The 21,400-nt window shown below is 37.6% G+C and overlaps 3 protein-coding genes across 5 annotated transcripts; 1 reads left to right on the forward strand and 2 right to left on the reverse strand.

The window, feature by feature from the left end:
- Window positions 1-1,017: 1,017 nt before the first annotated feature.
- Window positions 1,018-4,889, forward strand: LOC104885211 (protein NRT1/ PTR FAMILY 1.2). Its single transcript, XM_010669916.3, has 4 exons — window positions 1,018-1,321; window positions 1,456-1,673; window positions 2,889-3,439; window positions 3,885-4,889. The coding sequence occupies exons 1-4, from the start codon at window positions 1,192-1,194 to the stop codon at window positions 4,765-4,767; spliced, it is 1,782 nt and encodes a 593-aa protein (XP_010668218.2). The 5' UTR covers window positions 1,018-1,191; the 3' UTR covers window positions 4,768-4,889.
- A 1,600-nt stretch (window positions 4,890-6,489) lies between these two features.
- LOC104885198 (bark storage protein B) lies at window positions 6,490-17,646 on the reverse strand. 3 transcript variants are annotated; one of them, XM_010669903.3, is made up of 5 exons: window positions 17,373-17,646; window positions 16,771-16,838; window positions 16,137-16,292; window positions 8,762-9,013; window positions 6,490-6,960 (listed from the first exon to the last, which is right to left on the reverse strand). In XM_010669903.3, exons 1-5 carry the CDS (start codon window positions 17,584-17,586, stop codon window positions 6,625-6,627), a joined length of 1,026 nt encoding a protein of 341 aa, XP_010668205.2. In that variant the 5' UTR covers window positions 17,587-17,646; the 3' UTR covers window positions 6,490-6,624. The 3 variants fall into 3 exon arrangements, with proteins under 3 accessions (XP_010668205.2, XP_057248676.1, XP_057248675.1); XM_057392693.1 differs by having other exon boundaries at window positions 17,393-17,529; XM_057392692.1 differs by lacking the exon at window positions 17,373-17,646 and adding an exon at window positions 17,135-17,358.
- A 2,827-nt stretch (window positions 17,647-20,473) lies between these two features.
- On the reverse strand, window positions 20,474-21,068 carry LOC130590532 (serine/threonine-protein phosphatase 7 long form homolog). Its single transcript, XM_057393016.1, has 3 exons — window positions 20,727-21,068; window positions 20,562-20,648; window positions 20,474-20,477 (listed from the first exon to the last, which is right to left on the reverse strand). The coding sequence occupies exons 1-3, from the start codon at window positions 21,050-21,052 to the stop codon at window positions 20,474-20,476; spliced, it is 417 nt and encodes a 138-aa protein (XP_057248999.1). The 5' UTR covers window positions 21,053-21,068.
- Between the last annotated feature and the right edge of the window lie 332 nt (window positions 21,069-21,400).

Genomic DNA, 21,400 nt, shown 5'->3' on the forward strand with positions numbered 1-21,400 from the left:
GCATTAGATAGAAAATTATGAAAACCTAATAAAATCAAATTTTAAATTTACTAATGATAATGTATATGATGATTGTAACACACCCAGGGCATCGCTTGGGCCAAGATACTATAACGTTACACTAGTCGCAACGTTTATATTAAAATTGGGCCAGCAGAGAGGCGACAAGTGTCGCTTAATAAATGTTTGGCAGAGAAGTCTGCCGCACGTCAGACTAACCGATGCTTTGTTGGCTTTTTTGTTTTCCAGCTTGCTAAACGTACAATTTTAATTTTCTTTAAACAAAGATGTTTAAAAATGATGGTACATCTATACCGACATAATTTAGCATCTGTACCCACATGTACAAGCTGGGTCCGCCACTGATCATTAGGGCTAATTATGCTAATATACAATCCATTATTTACCAGACATTCATATAAAACACAACTAATATCTCTATTATATAAGGCAATACATGGGGGACACCAAAAAATAAAAAAAGGGAAAAAAGGAAAAAAGAAAGAAAGAGGATAACTAACTGTTTCATTTGAACGAAAAAAGGGGGAAAATTATGACATTTAAACTCAAGATAAGTTTTTTGAGAAAATAAAATGTAAAGATAGTTTTTCTATCCAATTAATTTTATTTTTTCTACTTTATTCGTCATCACGCGTTCGCACGCATTGCATGCATGTAAGACTAGTAATCAATTAGTCAAACCAACAAATACCATTAGTCATGAGCCATTCACCGATACAATTAGCTAACAACTTACTAATTACTAACAAGTTACTATTTACTACCAAACAAAGCCAAAAGTGTAGGCACTTAAAGGGTATTAATATTGTAAAAAAAAAAAAAAAAAAAAGGGTATTGAAAAGTAGTCCCCATTTTCATAGAGACGAACAGAACAAGGCTAAAAATATCCCATATAATGATTTACGGGGATACCCACGAGGCCCTCGCTTTGGTATAGTGCAGTGCTAATTACACCGAGTGAAAGTAAACGTGCACTACTTTTACCCATTGACTTGAGCACTACCCATTTTGGCTCGTTCACACCTAATGTAGTCACTTGCGTATTCAACTCTTCCAACTCATACACATACTAAACACTATTGCTCAAATTTGTCCCATTTCCTCGAACCAGCAAATCACAATAATCCACAAAAGGATCACTATATATACTTCTATATAGCTGAATTAGACATGAGGATAGAAGAAAGTACAGAAGAAGAAAAAATGGCGATTTTATCAGATAATCAGAACTCAGAAGATGCAACTCAAACCCCAAAAACCAGAAAGAAGGGTGGTTTAATTACCATGCCCTTTATTATTGGTAAAACCATTTCAAAGATTTCATCTTTATTGATTTAATTTTCTTAATTCAAATCACCCATCTGGGTATTTTTAATTTGGTTATTAATTTTAATGGGTTGTTTTTAATTTTTTGTTTTGATTTATTTTGGGCAGTGAATGAGGCATTTGAGAAGGTATCAAGTTATGGATTATTGCCCAACATGATATTTTACTTGATGAATGTTTATCACTTGGATGCTGCAAAAGGGACTATTATATTGTCACTATGGTCTGCACTTTCTAATGCCATGGCTATTTTTGGAGGATTTCTCTCAGATTCTTACTTGGGTCGTTTTCGGGTTATTGCTTTTGGGACTTTCTGCAGTCTTCTTGTAAGTTCACTTCTAGCTTCATCCAATTCTTGTTTCAGAATTTTCAGTTTTGGATTTGTTACCTTCAATGAACTAGATAGAGTTAAAACTATTCATCGGACTTTAGTCATCTGTTCAAGTTTTTGGTTGAGTTGGTCCTCTGACACGGAAAGTGTTGGTACCTCGGTATCTAACGTAGTTATGGTAATATCCAGAACTCTTCCAATTTGTACCAATCTAGCTGAGTTATAATTTTTTTTTGGGTGAAATCTAACCGGAATCTTTGGGAAGATTGCAATAGGAAGACATTTTATAAAAGCTCATAGAATACATGGTAGAGTAGGACATATTTGTTTGACTTATGTGCATAATCATATGGCAAACGGTTTGGTTTGACATGCAATAGTATCTATGCTTGATTTTACACTTGCTGTAGGTTACTACAAAAATTATTCAGCTTATCCTTATGATGATGCTATATGCATTATCTTCCGATTGTTCATTATGACGCCTTTTGAAAAGTTGGTATGCCCTTTAATTTGTTTGTAATGTACTGTTGCCTTATGAAAATTGGACTAGTTGATGATAAGAACTTTCGGCCAGTTTGGTAGTCGGTTATAAATGGTATAATAGTCATGCATGTCCATCCCCAAATGCCTTTCTTTACAAACAAATTTCCATTACCATCCATTACCACTTTAGAGTTGGTATTGAATAGCAATGAAAATTTATGAAGAAACTCTTATTTTGTGATGATGATGGTGCATTACCATAGGAATTCACATAAGAATTCATCTACATTATTGCATAGAATTCAATTAATGTTATTACCATTAATTACCCAATAGTAGCTACCAAACGGGGCTATTTTAGAAAGATTGTTTTGTGGGGCTAGAATAATTGTTCTCTATCTAAATTATCTTGAGATTAATTTAAGATTTTATGTGGAATGACTTTAGATTCATAGGCTTTAGAGAGATTTGGAAACTTTCTTTCATTGAAGTGGTAAGTAATCTCATAAAAGTTTTTAATGGACTTCATCGCTATGGGAAGCAAAAATGTTCATATATTCTAAAGAAGAATTCCATACATGTTTATTAAATACTTAACATAAAGTAGAAAATATACTATAGTAACTTGAATAAAGTAGTAATTATGCTTATCCTACAATTTCACATTGATTTCAAGCAACAATATCCATCACTAAACTAATAATTTCCATGATCATTTCAACAGGGTGTTACTCTACTTTGGTTGACTTCCATGATCCCAGCGTTGAAACCTTCAGCTTGTCCAAACTCTAGAGAGGGTTGTGGCTCAGCTACTCCAGCTCAATTTCTTGTTCTGTATGCTTCTTTCGGCCTAATCTCCATTGGAGCTGGTTGTGTGAGACCTTGTTCTATAGCTTTTGGCGCGGATCAAGTCAATGATAAAGAGAACCCCAATAACGAGAGGGTTCTAGATAGTTTCTTTAACTGGTATTATGCCTCAACAGGATTGTCGACCATCCTTGCCTTGACAGTTATCGTGTATATCCAAGAACAATTTGGCTGGTCCATTGGATTTGGTGTGCCCGCAATTCTCATGGTCCTTTCTCTTGCGGCCTTTCTATTCGGTTCACCATTGTATGTTCATGTGAAGGCTAAGGAGAACTTGTTTCTTGGTTTATTTCAAGTCCCAATAGCTGCATTCAGGAAAAGGAAAACTACTCTTCCTCCTCTTGATGCTGAAGAGCATTTCCTTCGTGGAAACGATTCTGAGAAAACAACCCTGACTGAAAACTTAAGGTACACCTGAATTCTTCATCATTTTGTCTATGAGCTTCTGCAAGCTGCCTAAAAGTATTTTGAAGTTTTTTGATGTTTAAAATCTATTGAAGCTTTTCAAAACTCAAAATCAATAACAGTGATATGTGTTCAAGTGTTTGCCTTGTTCATTTCTAATTTTTCTTTTTGTTAAATTGGCCTTAATATCAATGTCTGAACCTGTATCCAATATCTATCTTAGGGTGCATACTATTCACCTGAACTAAACTTAATATCCCTTAGTGGACCAGATCATCTATATTTTTACAACGTGAAGAGAATGCAATAAAGTGTCTATCATTCATCATGCGTAAGGTGAAATGAAAGTCCATGTAGTATACCTCGGGTTTGCACTGGTGAAAGAGTTTCTCTAGTGCGTTTTCTAGCTGTCTTTAGTTAATTGTGTTGTATCTTTTGCATTTTGTAGGTGTTTGAACAAAGCTTGTGTAATCGAAGATCCTCAAAGAGACTTGAATTCTGATGGGACCGCGAGCACTCCTTGGAAACTCTGCACAATAGAGCGAGTAGAGAATCTTAAATCAATCTTAAGAATCTTGCCTATGTGGACTACGGGAATCATGATGCTAGTAGCCCTAAATGGCAGCTATGTAACCCTTCAAGCCAAATCTATGAACCGCCATCTCATTTCAGATTTTCAAATCCCAGCTGGAACTTTTCTTGTTTTTTCAATCGTGACTATTACATTCTGGGTAGCATTCTATGATCGTGCTCTAGTACCATTGTTAGCAAAGTTCTGTGGCATGCCACGTGGGCTCGGACCTAGACTCCGTATGGGAATCGGGTTACTTCTATCATGCATAGCACTCTTGGTTGCCGGATTCGTGGAATCAATACGAAGGAGCAACGCACTAAAACAAGGGTTAGCAGATAAACCTAATGCAGTAATGGACATGTCTGCATACTGGTTGATCCCACAGCTTGTGATACTAGGACTTGCTGAGGGTTTCAATGCAGTTGGACAGATAGAATTTTATTATTCTCACCTTTCTAAGAGTATGTCAAGTATTGCAATGGCTATATTCACATTAGGAATGGCGGTATCAAGTCTCGTGAGTAGTCTCTTGGTTGATATTGTTGATACAGCAACGAGCGCTGGCGGTAAGGTGAGCTGGTTATCGAGGAACCTGAATAGGGGTCATGTGGACTACTATTATTGGTTGGTATCTTTTCTGTGTCTGCTCAATTTCTTTTATTTTCTTGTATGTTGTCGAATATATGGTGCCGACCCATCTGAGGGCCAGACTCACAGAAGGAAGAAGTATGATAGAGTAGAGGAGGATTTAGCTTAATTTTACATGCCTTAGCTTTTTTGGGTTCTTAATGTTGTAATTTTTATGTATACTATGTTATACTTTTATCTGTAACATTCTTGACATTATAATATATTGATAGCCTACATATTTTTTCTAAACTAGAGCAAATTCATCTTATCTACTTTAATGTGATCAAAGATTCAAACTTGATACAATTTATTGGTGGCATGAATGATGTTTCTGCAAATGTTCTCAAAGTTGTAATTGAGGGTGCTAGGTCTCTGAAGTCACCTCTAATAATAAGTTTCAGGAAAAATAAGATGATCAGAGAAGTTCCAATAAATTATAAACATAAGTTCCAATAATTTAGTTCAGTAACAATTAATTCAAATGAAGAGAACACACACTAATGTTGTTTCTAGCTTTCAGTTCATAATATCATAGGGCTGGATATGTCTTGACAATCTCGCAATCTGCAAACTCTAAACAAGGTAAATAAAAATCTGATTTTGGTGAAAGTATGCATTTTTAGGATAGTTTAATGCAGCTGTAATAATATTTGTACCTCTCTTTTCATTTTATCAATATTATGATTAGTTGGTTAAATTTGTTATAATAAGCACTTTTAGGATAGCATTATGCAGTTCCTATGATAATAGTATTCTTGGTATATTAGAAAGCACGGTTGAGATGTTCTAACACTAAGGGTCTATTCTCTTCGGCATAAAATAACTGATCGAATTGAATTGAATTGAATTGAACTGAACTGAACTGAATTGAACTGAACTGAACTGAATTGAATTGAATTGAACTGAACTGAATTGAATTGAATTGAACTGAATTGAACTGAACTGAACTGAAATGAATAGTGATATGTGAGAGTAAACGTATTATCCAGAGCTGAACTGAACTGAACTGAATTGAACTGAATTGAACTGAACTGAAACTGGAGTTCAGTTCAGTTCAATTCTCAATTCAGTTCAGTTCAGCTCAATTCAGTTCAGCTCTGGACAATACTTTTACTCTCACATATCAGTATTCATTTCAATTCAGTTCAATTCAATTCAGTTAAGTTCAGTTCAGTTTAGTTGTTTTATGCCGAAGAAAACAGGCCCTAACTGTGCTCCTAGGTGAAGTTTGAGAGGGTACTTTTCTCCTTCCTCTCAAAGTTCAGTATTTTCTTGCATCTAACACGAGTTCCCGAAAGGGGGTCCAAAAAAAAAAAAATATGATACCGGGGGGCTAAAATAGGACATGTCCTTTGGTCTTTGGATATCAATAAGAAGTTGAAAATGATAACATGATATCAAAACTCGAGTTTGTATTAGATGGTTGAAATTGTTCAATTCTTCATATTTTGTATTTTGTATTTAAAGTTTCCCACCACTATTTCTTTCAACTTTCATCGCTTTTGTCTGATAAGCTAACTTAATAAGAGCTTTTGCTTACGTTTGTTAAAGTTTATATATTCTCCCTCCTAACAAATATATCTTGGCTCCCCCAATCGCAGTAACCTACTAGTTCATAACCAGAGTCGAGGCTAGCATATTGGAGGTTCTGTGCGTATTCTTGAAAAGCCTTTAAATCATTTTTTTTACAAAAAGATGATTTTATTAACTCAATATATTGAATATTGACAAAAAAAAAAGGTGTAGTTATTCAAAAATTGAAAATTAACATACTAATTAATGGATTTTGGAGAAATTTGTATGGAAATTGAAAGGTGAAGTATCTAATCATGGAAAAAAGAAGAAGCAAGAAGTTGCAAATTAAAAGATGAGTTTTAGAAAAAAGATTAAAGGCCTAAGAAACCCTAACCATTATTTTGCTTTATTTAGCTCCTTTTACTTTGTTGCTGGATACATTACTAAAACTTTAATAGTGATAAACTGATCATAAGAGCTTAATAAATTCTACAACAGCGATAACAGAATTTGTAGCAGCAACAGGTAAGAAAGTATCAGCTTCATTAGACTGTACAGAACCACCACCGGCTAAATCGGAGAGCGCGCGAAGGGTGATGAAAGGAACCCTTTGCTGGTGGCAAATGAGTGCAACTCCAGCACTTTCCATTTCAACTGGACTTAACTTGAATTGTTCATAAATGAAGTTTCTATAAGCTGCATTGTCTACAAATATGCTTGCACTTCCTCCTCTTAATACAGTGCTCACTTTGGGTGTTGTAGATAAACATGTGGTTGCATTCACACATCGCTCCAATTTTAAGCTCTAGAAAACACACACATAGATTAATCAAACAAGTTAGCATTGACAAGCATCGAATTATGAGTTGGTCAAAAGCAACCGATTCACGTATATAAGCCATTATGAGTATATAATGTTTTGAAGTTAGCTAGATTATAGTACTCATTTGCTAAACGCCGCCCTGATTTTTCCTACTAACGTCTTGTATTTTTGTATATCTTTTCCTTTCATTCTTCATTCCCTTTCCATCCCCCCTGATCTATTCCTCCTCACCTCTTCGAAAAACTTAGCAAAGGGGTCTCGCGTTGCCCCCAAAACTTACGATACATGGGGTTTAGTGTAAATTTTTTTTTTCAATCTCTATATGGGCTGATTTTATTTAACTTTATTAGAACATCTCAGAGTAAAGTAAAAATTATCAGAAAATGACTTGAAAATGCCGAAAAAGTACCTAAGCGCCTATTTTAGGCGCCCAACCACAGGAACAGGCGCCTAAAATAGACACCCGAACCTGTGGTTAGGCGCCTGACCACAGGAACAGGCGCCTATTAGGCGTCTGACCACAGGTTCGGACGCTTATTTTAGGTGCCTGGCCACTTTTTTGGCATTTTCAACTTTCGACATTTTCAATTTTCGAAAAAGTTGCACGTATTGTAAACTCAAAGGTTGCCAAAGAAGTTGCCGGAGAAGTGGCGGCGTGATGATGTCATTCAACCTCCTTCAATAAGTGATGAGAGAGAGTGATTGGAAATTGGCTGGAAAATTGATCGGAAAAGTGGTTGGAGAAATCCTTGGATGATGAGATAGTGTGAGGAAGTATGAGAGTGGGAGAGTGAGGAATGTACATGTATAAATACATAAGAAGTATCTATGCAGGGTGTTAGTAGGAAAAAATAGGGCGGCATTTAGCAAAATCCTGATAGTATGTGAGTTGTGACCATATTAAGTGAAAATATTACGATACATCTGATCATTAGTAAATAGTAGAGCATAACTTAAGAAGGCCACTAAATTTGTGATTAGCGTTGGTTTCAAAAAATAGACAAGGTGTTTACTAGAGATATATGGTGGGAACTCATATGAATATAGTCAAATTACTACAGTATTTAGTTAATGATATGTGGCAATATTTGTACTCTTATGGTGTCTCATATGGCTAGTTGTATACTTCATCCGTTTCAAAATAGTTGCACCGTTTACTTTTTCATATTTGTCAAGACGCTTTTCTGAACGCTAATATCTCTAATTGCGTATAAGTAAAAATTATAAAAAATATACATTTGAAATCCTCTTATTGAGACGAATTTAACAAGATCCCACTTAATTATATTTTTTCTTATATAATGGTGAGAGAAAGCTTGTCAAAGTTGATTAATGAATAGTGACCAAATGCCAAATAGTGCAACTATTTTGAAACAGATGAAGTGCAAGATAATTTGAATGTGGTTATTAGGATGTATAAAAGTTGATATCTCCTAAAGAGTAATTTAACATTTCTCACAGGCCACATCATATAGAAGACATCTTTAAACCTTGATATAACACCCTAAATAAATTATTAAGCAATCAAATATCTATATATCATTCTTACATCTTTTAGCATTTTCTATTATCGTAATTTAAATTTTGGTGTCTTAGTATATATTTGAACATACCAATATAATATTACTTATCAATTATAAATACAAGTGCATTTTATATCATATTTTAATTTCTAGAATCTTCGAGTATAAATTTTTTCTTTTACCATATTCGTGCATAATCTAAGAAGACAGTTTACAACAGGAAACAGAGAGGTACGTACTAATTAGGGTCGTTTCTTTACCTTAAGTCTCTTTGCAAGATTAAAGTAATGAGGATCAACTGGAACCCAAAATATATGCTGCCTTTCTTCAGGAGTTCCATCTACCGGGAAAACTTCTTCTGCTTGGTACCAAATTCTGTTCAAGAGATTATTAGGTACATTATTGTCACTGATGTTAGAAGTGTAGTCACCAAATCTTAAGTTGCCATAATCCCTTGAATAATCTCCTGCTGCTTCAAGGGCTAATTCGTCCTCTGGCCCATCACCATTTCTCTACACCATACCCATTAAAATAATCTTTCAGATTTCATCGTGATTCATGAGTGTTACGTCTAGACAACCAAGATTATTAAAAAAAGATACAGTATATAATTTAGTATATATATGGTCCATGTTAGAATCAAATCTGATAGAAAAAAGTTTTCAAGATCTGTTGCATGACTGTATGCCTCGTTTAGTACATTTCATGCAAATATCATGGACCATATATATTATATCCTTGTTTCGCAAATCATTTGTGTCCAGCAATTTTTTAGTTCTGATTTTTAGCTTATAATACTTGTAGTTGGACGGCAAAAACTTTTTTTTTTTTTTTTGGCAATGAAAAGCCAAGCATAAGTTGGTGATGTCACCTTTACATCTTGTTAATGATTTTTGACTGTTTTTCATGGATCTGATTTTGCTTGTTAGTAAAACTATTTTGGCGAATTTGTATAACTGTAATTTGTGCAGAGCTTACTACTAGTTTTTATCTCAATAAATAGAGTTTTTCTTAGCTTATTGATGTGGATGTATTACGGGATTTTAGATGTGCTGCCCACAAGATAATTATTTTCATACACATAGCTAATTATATCGTCAACTGATCTTAAAAGTGGTTTTATATACTTATTTTATTATAAAATAAGTGAAATATTTCTTTTTTTGTGAGAGTTTTTTGAGAGAAAAATTTCAACTATTTCACGAGGAACGAAATATAGTTTAGAAAACAACAAATATTATCAGTTTTCCAAAAATAAGTCAAGGTTAATTACTACCCGGTTATTGGGCATCATTTGATAGTAAAAAAAAGACTGCATTTTTGGGTGCATTTTATAAGGTGGTGATGGCTAAGGCCAGTAATCCTACGTAGCTAGTTAGTGTGGCTCAGTGGAAGCAAATGTGTTAGGAACGAAGAAGACAATTTGCTAGTGGAGGTGGTTAAGGCGGAAGGTCCGGATATGAAAGATAGTGAACGTGTTTAGCAATTGTTTTTCAAATGGCATTTAGAGGTTTGACCAAATCAAAACTTTGATAAAACTGAATTAGAAGTGTTTTATGGAGTAGAATTTTATGGTATCTTTTACTAATTAAGATAAAATTTTGGAAGATTTGTAAAAGTTTAGGCTCTTAAGGTACTCGTGATCTGTAAGAGAGTCTCTCCTTGGGCGATTCCTAGGGTTTGAGAAGTAGTCTTGGTTTTCGAGTGGGACAGTCTCGTTTTCAGTGAGATTTGTCCTCCAGGGGAGGATTTTGTCAGTCATCATGGCTGACGAATTAATATTACGATGCTCGCAATTAACAATTACGGCGGAAGAAGATGAAATTGTTGGTGTGGATGATTCGATTACGGCTGAACCAAATCCTGACCTAGAACTTTCGGTCGTTGGGAAAGTGATGACGGAACGGCCTTTCAATTTTGAGGCCTTTAAAAAGACGATGAATCAGATTTGGAGTATATCCAAACCGGCGTTGTTCAGGCAGATTGAACGAGGACTTTTTGTGGTGCAATTTGCCTCGTCTAGAGATCGATCCAAAGTGCTTGATGGGCGCACATGGACTTTTGATCAACACTTAATTATGATGAATGACATAGACGGGAGTTCACAACCATCGGAGATTGCTCTTACACACTCGCCGTTTTGGATTCGTCTTTATAATTTACCATTGGATAGTAGGTCAAAACATCATATTGGGGTGACTGGTGGTATATTGGGAGAAGTGCTGGAGGTGGAGTACTCGGGGTTTTCGTGGGATAAATCGGCGCGATTGAAGGTGTCAATGGACATAACCAAACCTTTGCGAAGGATTGTGAAGTTCCGTAACTCGAAGGGCCATGTAGTGATTATAGAGGTCAAGTACGAAAGGCTTCCTATTTTCTGCTATGCATGTGGCACTATTGGTCACATAGAGCGGGACTGAAACAAGGTACCGGAGGATGAACAATTGGTAGAAAAACAGTGGGGAGCTTGGCTTAGGGCTTCGCCTAGGCGTGGGCGTATCAAGATGAATGAAGAAGTTAAGAGCTTTTTGAGTTGCTCGAGGTCTTTAGTATTTGATGATCATGCAAGAAGCTCATATCCTCATGCAGAAAGAGACGTGGGGGATAAGGTTGGCGATAAATGTGATGAAGCCAACCTAGTTGATGTTGCGAGTGTAGCAGCGAGTGGTGCTTTATTCAATAAGGAGCTCGAGGTGCCTACCTCTTTGGCTCCCCAATCTACCATGTCTGACACTACAGTAAGTCCCATCCCTTCTCTTTCATTTGTTGTTGGTAGGGATAGTTCTTCACAAAAGAAAATGCTTAAAATAACAAAAAAAACGTGTTAAAAAGATGAGAAGTTGGGTGTTAACTCTGGAGTTGTGCTAGGGGAGGGGTCTCGAAAAGAAAAGAGGAAAATGGGGGACGATATGCTGGTTGATGACGATAAAGGGGATGAAGGGGGTGTGGAAAAGAGATGTAAAACTGGTATAGGCGAGCAGGATATGGAGAGTTCAATGCTGGCGTCGGGTTCGGTTTGTGAGGATTATCTGGGTCATTGTGATATGTCTCAAGTAGCGGAGGTTGGTGTGTACCAACCCCGCGAACAACAATGAAACTCTTAAGCTGGAACTGCAATGGGCTTGGCAACCCATTGACAGTCAAGTCTCTCCAAGACTGGTGCTGGAGAGATAAGCCAGATTTTTTTTTTGTTATGGAAACGAAGATTGATAGTCAGCTATTAGAGTTAATTAGAAATAGATGTGGGTTCACAAATGGGTTGTGTTTGAGTAGTTCTGGAAGATCTGGTGGAATGAGGTTCTGGTGGAGAGATGCGGTGGTAAGTGTTTGTTCTTATTCGAGTCATCATATAGAGGTTGATGTATGTAATGCTGATAATCGCCCATGTTGGAAAGCGGTTGGTATCTATGGTTGGCCGGAGGCGGGTAATAAGCATCTTACTTGGGATTTGATGAGGAGAGTTACTGTGAATAATGCTTTACCTATGCTCATGTTTGGTGACTTTAATGAAATTTTAGGAATGGATGAAAAGGAAGGGGGCGGTGCGGGGTGAAAGACATATTGATGCTTTCCGGATGGCAGTTGAAGAATGTGGTTGTCGTGATCTGGGTTACAAAGGAAACATTTTTACTTGGCAACGTGGAAATTCGGTTGACACACTTATAAGAGAGCGATTGGACCGATATATTGCGGATGATAATTGGTGCGCTATGTTCCCGGTTGCGCAAGTTATTCATTTTCCAATTTGTAATTCGGACCATGCCGCTATCTTATTGAAGTTTGGAGACAAAGCTGAAAGGTAGACAAAATAGCCGCCTTTATAAATTCGAAGCACTCTGGCTTTTCCAGTGAAGAATGTGGACAGATTGTGGCGAATGCTTGGCTCGAAGGGGCTGGTGATCCCATTCATGATCGTGTTGCGCAGGTAGCAGGGAAGCTTACACGCTGGGCCTCTGAAACTTTCGGCAATGTTAAAAAACGGGTGAGGAAGGCTGAACGTAGGTTGGCCTCATTACAACGTGGGCAGTTGGCCTCATTACAAGGTGGGCAGTTGGACGCTAGGCGCTTGCAACAATGCCATGAGGTAACGAAGGACTTGAATAACCTTAGAAAACTTGAGGAGTCATATTGGCATGCTCGTGCGAGGGCAAATGAGTTACGTGATGGTGATAAGAATACCTCTTATTTTCATCACAAGGCCTCTCAACGGAGAAAACGTAACTTTATCAATGGATTGTTTGATGAACAGGAGGCTTGGCAGACTGAAAAAGACGAGATGGATGTTATAATTGCAGATTATTTTGCGGGATTGTTTGCATCTGATAACCCGTGTGATTTTGAGGCGGCGCTACAAGGATTAGAAACTATTGTGTCAGATGAGATGAATGCAATGCTTGAGCTCGAGCCAACAGGAGAAGAAATTAGGGAGGCGTTATTTCAGATGCATCACAATAAAGCTCCGGGGCTGGATGGAATGCATGCTCTTTTCTTCCAGAAGTTTTGGGGGGTGATTGGAGATGATGTGATTCAGTTTGTGAAAGGATGGTGGCGGGGTGAGGTGAATATAACAGAGGTAAATCGCACATGTATTGTATTGATTCCGAAAATTAATGATCCCAAATGTATGACTGAGTTTCGACCTATAAGTTTGTGCAATGTTTTGTACAAAATTATATCTAAAACTCTTGCAAATAAATTGAAACCTATGTTGGGTAATTTAATTTCGGAAAATCAGAGTGCGTTTATTCCTAAACGTCTCATTACTGACAATGCACTCATAGCTTTTGAGATTTTTCATGCGATGAAACGGAGAGGTGAAGGACAGGATGGTACGGTAGCTCTGAAACTGGATATGAGTAAAGCGTATGATAGAGTGGAGTGGGGTTTTCTGGAGAAAGTTATGCTGAAAATTGGATTCAATCACACATGGGTTCAGCGTATCATGAATTGCATTTCGATTGTATCTTTTTCTTTCAAGTACAATGGAGGCATTTCGGGTTGTCTGTATCCAACTAGAGGGCTCCGTCAAGGAGATCCGATATCTCCCTACTTGTTTCTGTTTTGTGCAGATGCTTTCTCGACTTTGCTCTCTAAGGCAGCTAGAGATAATCTTCTTCATGGGGCTCGTGTGTGCAGAGGGGCGCCTCGTATTTCTCACCTCTTTTTTGCTGATGACAGTATATTATTTGCTAGAGCTAATCTGCAGGAATGTTCTAAAGTGGCTGATATAATCAGAACGTATGAAAGAGCATCTGGACAGAAAGTTAATCTAAGTAAAACAGAAGTAGCTTTTAGCAAGTGTGTAACACCAGTCAGAAGAGCAGAGATTGTGGGTGTTCTGGGAGTGCGGGAAGTGGAGAAGCATGAGAAGTACCTAGGTTTGCCAACCATTATTGGGAGATCAAAGAAAGCGATTTTTACGTTCTTGAAAGAAAGGATATGGAAGAAATTGCAAGGGTGGAAGGAGAAGCTATTATCGCGTCCTGGGAAAGAAGTTCTTATTAAAGCAGTTGCCCAAGCCATTCCTACGTATATGATGAGTATTTTTAAAATACCGGAGGGCCTTATTGATGAAATTCATTCTGTGTTAGCCAAATTTTGGTGGGGCTCTAGTGGGCATTCGAACAAGATACATTGGCATCGGTGGGAAGCTCTTTGTCTACCTAAGTCGATGGGTGGGATGGGGTTTAGAGATTTGAAATGTTTTAATCAGGCGCGTTGCTTGCAAAACAAGGGTGGAGATTATACTCGGATGACTCTTCGTTACTCCATAGGGTCCTTAAAGCGAGGTACTTTAAAAACTCAACATTTCTTGAGGCGTTACTGGGTTATGATCCGAGCTACAGTTGGAGAAGTGTGTGGGAAGCGAAAGCACTGCTGCTCGAGGGATTAAAATGGCGTGTAGGCAATGGAACATCTATCAAGGTTTGGGAAGATTCATGGATCCCTGGTGACGGAACTCACATTGTACCCTCTCCTACTACAGACAGTAACCTTGATATGCGGGTTTGTGAGTTGTTGGACTTCGATAATATGTGCTGGAATGTTGCTGCCGTCAATGCGACGTTTGTAGCGGATGAAAGGCAGCAGGTCCTTGGCATACCTATTTGTCTCAAATGGCGCAATGATTCGCGCTTCTGGTGGCCCAACCTCGATGGTGTATACACCGTTAAATCAGGCTACTGGCTTGGTCGCATGGGCCATACTCAAACCTGGCATCTTTATTTTAGTGCAGCGGAACGGGATCTTTGGAGATTGGTGTGGAGTATTGATGGACCACCAAAGCTATGTCACTTTCTTTGGAGGGCGTGCAAAGGATCTCTTAGTGTAATGGAGGTGCTTCACAAACGACACATTCATGACTCAAGTCGGTGCCCTATTTGTGGTAATGATGAGGAAACTATTATTCACACCATTTTTGAATGTAAGCATGGAGTGGAAATGTGGAATAATAGCGAGTTCGAGTTGTTGCTGGAAGCTCCTCACTCGACTTTCGGGGCCTGCTTTGTGTGGATGGCGGGGAAATTGCATAAAACCGAACTCGCCACTTTTGCTTCAATCGCGTGGGCTACTTGGTTTGCAAGGAACAAGGTGATATTTGAAGGTGAGGAGAATATTAATGCTTTGAATATTGCGGTTGGTTTTGTGAAGATGAAGGCAGATTATTGTATGTACAAGGATAAAGTGTGTATGCAGCCTTGTGTATCAAGGGAGCCTGCCGTAAGCTCATGGTGCCCTCCCCCAACTTCCTTTGTCAAACTGAATGTTGATACACATGTATCGCAAGGAGGAGGAGTTAGTTTTGGAATGGTGTTGAGAGATGAATGGGGTTCATTGCTAGCTGCGGGAGTTCGGCGCGTGGGAGTGAACTGGACACCGGATGTGGCGGAAGCAAGGGCTGCACGCTTTGGGATGGAAGTGGTGTGATCCTTGGGTTATGCAAAGGTTGTGCTCGAGTGTGATGCGCTAAGTGTGGTCCGAGCTATTGTGGATCGCAAGACGGGGGCAGCCCCAATATTCCTCCTCTTTGATGACATACTTGATATTAGTTCGTCATTTTCGAATTTTAAATGTGTCCATGTTAAGCGTTCAGGTAACACCGTTGCCCATTCTGTTGCTAGATGGTAAGCTGTAATTGGTTCAACTTTTGTTTGTAGGAATTTGTTCCCCCAAAGTATTCAAACTTTGGCTGAGTTGGATCTAATCTAATATACCTGAATCGTTTTCCCCTAAAAAAAAAAAAAAAAAAAGATAAAATTTTGGAAAATCAACAATGTTAGATTTTAAGATAAAAATACTATTTGAATATAGAACATAAATTGTTTTTTGTTCTTTCACAAGACATATAGAGTTCATTGTTAGTATATATTAGTAGTTAATTATTGGTATATGAGCTAATAATTATCATAACTACTCTAGTTGAATAGACCTAATTTAACTAGAAAAGTCGATATATAAATCTTTCTGTACTTGTCAAAAGAAAACTTCACAATATTTAAGAAGAAACTATAATCAAGCAATTTCTTTTAAGTCGCTATTTATAGCAGAAGTTTTTATAAAAATTAAACACTATCCTTACATTATCATGACAAGTAGTGTTCAACAAGAAGTATAGTTGAAATACATATACTTTACCTGCCAATTCAAAAGTCCAAGGTGGGCCCAATATTGAGGGATGGCAACATCTCCAACATGAAGAGAAGGATCTGTATTACCAGCTATGCCATAATGCACAACTCCTTCCACTCTAAATAAACTCAACAACATTTGCGTAGTTAGGCCTGCATTTACCTGCAAAATGCATCACAAAACTTTCACTAAGAGTGATATTCTCTAGTTTTTCGTTTTCTTTAAACTTTGGAGATAGATATATGGAAAATTTGTAAAAAAAAAAAAACTTTTGAATAAAGGTTCAATTTTGTAAAAAAAAAAACCTTATAAAATATTATTTGGAAAAGGATACCACAAACTTAATTTTTCTTGCAAGAAGAAACCTATTCCCAATTTCCGGTGTGTTTTTTCTCAATTCCGGCGATGATCCTTCTATCTTTCTTTAACCCCTTATTCCCATTATCTGCATTACCACCCCTATGCATCTCAAAAACCACCCCAAAAAATGAGAATAGGTTTCATCTTGCAAGAAAAATTAAGTTCGTGGTTTTTTTTCGTAAAAAATATTTTAAAAGGTTTTTTCTCGCAAAATTGAACCGTTTTTTTGACAAATTTTCCTAGATATATAGATAGTTTATGGAAAAAGAAATTTATGTACCATGCCAAGTCCTGTCATAACCAAGATTACTTTCTTTCCAGCAATGGTTCCGAATCGAAATCTTCTACCTTAAGCATGGATCAAGTAAAGAATAAATTGTCATATTTATGTTTGAACAATGGAGAAAAAAAAATACTACTGCTAAATATATGATGTAGTATAAATTAATTAAGTTGGTTTAGTAATTAATAAAAGACAAAATTGGCATCTACACCACAAATTACCGCAAATAAGAGAAAATTATGGTTTGGGTTCACCCAACAGCCCAAACTTTAATTAGTAACCAAAACACCATAAACTATTAATTTGGGTGCGGTGCGTGCTAATTAATTTTAGATAATGCCGGAATATCTTTTCTCAATACCTCTGGAACCTTCCAGGAACCTCCGTGAAGAAGAATAGTTGTAGAGAGAGGAAGTAAGCTTGAGATTGGCTACTAATCACCGACGAGAAAAGGTGCCTCCGTCACCATTTCACGCACGATACTTATACCAATAGTTTATGGTGTTTTGGCTACTAGTTAAAGTTTGTGGTTTTGGGTGCAGCTGTGCAACTGAGCCATAATTTATATATTGAGGCCAATTTTGCCTTAACAAAAATACCTGCAAAATCAATGGTTAACCTTGAGGAAGTAAAGCTAGGAGATTGAAGAAGAGGGTTGAGCTCAAATAAGTTGGGGATTACAACACCAATATAAGGGCCTTTGTAGTTAGCTGAATTAATAAGATGCATGGTTCTTTTGGGTATTTCACCTTGTGCTCCATGTTGAGCATAAATCACAAGGAAAAAAAATATGATAGCTTTGACAACACACATTTTTCTCTTATAAAAGTTTGAATGTAATAAGGGTGACAAGTTTAGAATGTCGAGGAATGTAACTAATATATACAGATTATGCTTAGCTTGGACAATTTCTGTTTGTTTATTACTGGAAAATACATAAGTTACGTTGCGTATAGCTAACTGAATAATTGATAGCTAGACTTGTACGTTTTTGAATTTCTCATGAGCGGACCAAGAAATAAAAAAACCTACCAACTTAAATCCCATACTACAAAATAAAGTTTGAGTATATCTTGTGTCCTCGTCAAAAAGTATATCTTAGACCCTAAAAATACTTCTTCGGTTGTTTAATACGTCTACGATTCTACCATTTACGAAAGATATAGAGTTCATGAGTTGATAAATTGAACATATATCGATCTTAAATCAACTTGATATTGTTTGAAATAAGAGAAAATTTTAATACCTTAAGCTAACTAATGAAGTACTATATTTGCACGAAATTAGAAACTAGTTGAACTTTTTAAAAGTATCTGAGTCTTTTTCTTTCTGTATACAATTGCAATCTCATCTTTTGAATAGATAGTTTATATTTGGTTCCGCTGGCAGAAATTTAAGTTAGAATTCAATGGTCTAAATCCTCTAAAAAAAGTCAATGATTTAATTTTTTTAAACTGTATATTCTTATCCTTCTTTCTTAGAAATTGGTCAATTTGCTTTGGTACACTTTTCAATGCCAACAACTAGTATTTTGCCCCGGGCGATGCCCCGAGTCAGTTACAATTATCAAATATATTATTATTTATAATTTTTATAATTAAGTTTATTAGCTTTTCATAATATTATGTCTAGTACAAAATTAGAAAATGAAAGTTATGGCATGATAAATCATTTTAAAAAAAACGTCTAAGAATGAAATTAGGGGATAAAAATAATAATTTCAACGGAATTGGAATAAGAGAATGTTATTACTTAATAAAAGTGTTAGAGATCAAAAAGTTTGTCTATGTCTTTATATTTACATATAATTATAAGACTTTATTATGTTTTACTATGAAACATTAAGCATTCAAATTGTAGTGGATTAGTGGTTAAACTCTCACGTTTCACTTCAAAGGTCATGTGTTTGAATCCTACTAAATACACGTTGTTAATATTTTTAAATGAGATTATAAACATGTGTATTAGAAGCTTGAGAAGAGTGCCACATGGCACCGTCGTTTCTTTGATTGGAATGCCTTTTAATATATTTGTGTAGATGGTACTCAGTCGGATGTACAAGGCACCAACCTCATCTTTATGCTCTTTTTCCAATGACGCTCTTTGCCCTCTTTTCACATGTCTTTTAATTAGTCAATATTGGAACTCAAATTATATACAACCAAAAATCCGCGAATTTTTTCCTTGAATAATGCTAAATAGGGGATTAATTCCCAAAATGTGCCACAAAATTTTTTATTTCCCTGCGTACCGTCCACGTAGGACGGCACGCGAAAAAAAGTTTTTTTTTTGTTTTAACGGGGATAAACCGCTACTCGGAGTAGCGGTTTACTTTAAGAAAAACCGCTACTCCGAGTAGCGGTTCATTCACATAAACCGCTACTCACAGTAGCGGTTTAATGAATGAACCGCTACTCGAGTAGCGGTTTTCTCCCTCGGGTAAACCGCTACTCCGAGTAGCGGTTCATTCATTAAAACCGCTACTCACAGTAGCGGTTTTTTTCCCATTACACACCACACTGCATTGTTTCCACATAACTGGCCAACTGCCAGAAAACCAAAAAAATTCCAGCAATCCCAAACAAGCATCCAACCTCCAATTCCAGCAATTCCAAACAATTATCCAACCTCCAATTTCAACATTATCCAACCTGCAATTCCAGCACCAAATTCCATTCAACAACACCAAATATAAGCCACACATTGATCACTCATCACCAAGTTATACACATTCAAATGTATGTAAAAAAATTTAGTTACAAGTTAGAGTGAGAAAAAATGTTAACTAACTACATAAACAATAAATGAAACTTCTAAAACCCTCTCTTCTTCTTTTGTGAAGGTGTAGATGAGCTAGGTGTGGTCTCATGAGTCTCTGCAATGGCATCAAGAGAAGGGGGAGTAGTGTCAGAACGTCGTCGATAGGCCCTCTGAGTGACTGGAGGTGAAAGCAAAGCTGACGTGGTAGATATATGGGCAGCAGACGTAGAAGATGTAGAAGTCGATGTATATCCAGCAGAAGTAGGCACGCCCTGTACGATGTGGCCATGTCCAGCTCGGCCAACAGCATCAACACACAGTCCCCTCATAGTCTGCAATGTCTGCGCATACAAGTCACGCACCATATCTGGAGGCAATGACTCAGAAGCCTCTAGTACAGTACCGCACCTATGAGCAATATCAGATAAAGTATGTGCCTGAATAGAAAGAAAAAATACATATTATATAGTTGTATAAATAAATAAAAGTGCAACTAAAAATCAGTGAACTTACCAGTACTATATCTGCAGACGCAGGCTGATAATGTGTAGAAGGTGGTCGCCTCGATGGATTCGTCAGGCGTAACCTCGTGATGCGACGAAACCATATCATATACTCGTCAAAGGCATGAGTACGACCACTAAAAGGAGTGCCCTGAACTATGTGTCCCTCGCGCTCATCCCAATGTGCAATGTAAGGTCGATGTCTGAGCGGATAGTTCTTGTTCTTCGACCTCCGATCTATGGCATGAAGGGTTGTGCTCGTATCAGAAGGTGCGGGAATCGTCTGCTCGAATCCAAACTGGCGCATAACTCGACCAGGGAAATGGAACTCTACAATGTCGAAACAGATAAGTGGGGCCATGTGCGCCATACATGGTCGATCAGCTCGACATATAGCAGGTAACAACGCCAGTCTCGCTCAGTATATGGCTGCCAAGTCATCTACAAAAAATAGAATCTTACAAATATTAGGCAAAAGAAGAGTCTACCAATGTATATAAGTTAGGCAAGTACGAGCCTATGTACCTGCTCGTCCGTCTGATGGTCAAGTGCATCCCGTAGTAAGGAAGCCCACCTGCTGTGTGGGACCTAGTGATGTGTACTCGAAGCCAACTGAAAAGAAATATACGTTATTATCCATGAGAAAAATGAAACTAAAAATGTCAACAAATGTGAGACATTGAATATTACCTGACAGCTAAGGGGTCAATCCCCGGAACATGCTGGGAGCCTAAAATAGGAACGGCCTCGTCAAACTGTGGAGGTGGGTCCCGCACCCTCGAAATCCGAGGTCTGCCAATGTGTATGTGCTCCCATGCCCAAATCTGTAACAACAACACAGGGCCACCTAACTCCCTCGCACCCCTATGTGATGCCCGACATAGCTGCCGATACAGGTATGCAAGGGTCGCACTACCCCAACTATATGTCCCTGCTACGTCGAGATCAGCTAAAAGCGGGAGATAAAGAACCTGGACTGCATCTCCACTCTTGTCGGCAAAAAGAATGGACCCCATCAATGCAAGAATGTAAGCCCGGCAAATCGCTGACAGTCACCTCATCAGCATCATTCGGCAACAAGAAAAAATGTTGCCGAAGCCATGTCAATCTCAAAGACGAACCCTGGAGAACTTTGGGCTCGTTCTCCGGTGTGTTGGGCCAAATCCCTAACAACTCGAAAACTAATGCAGCCCAGTTACCCTCGCCTCGACCAATAACAGGTGCCCCGTGACTCTAAGTCCAAGGATAACAGCGACATCCTCCAAAGTAATCGTCGCCTCCCCAACAGTCAAATGAAATGTATGGGTCTCCTGCCTCCATCGCTCCACTAATGCCGTCAGAAGTGGTCTATCAATCTCCAAACC

This window comes from Beta vulgaris, chromosome 2 (assembly GCF_026745355.1).
Source record: "Beta vulgaris subsp. vulgaris cultivar EL10 chromosome 2, EL10.2, whole genome shotgun sequence".
In the NCBI taxonomy this organism is placed as follows: Eukaryota; Viridiplantae; Streptophyta; class Magnoliopsida; order Caryophyllales; family Amaranthaceae; genus Beta; species Beta vulgaris.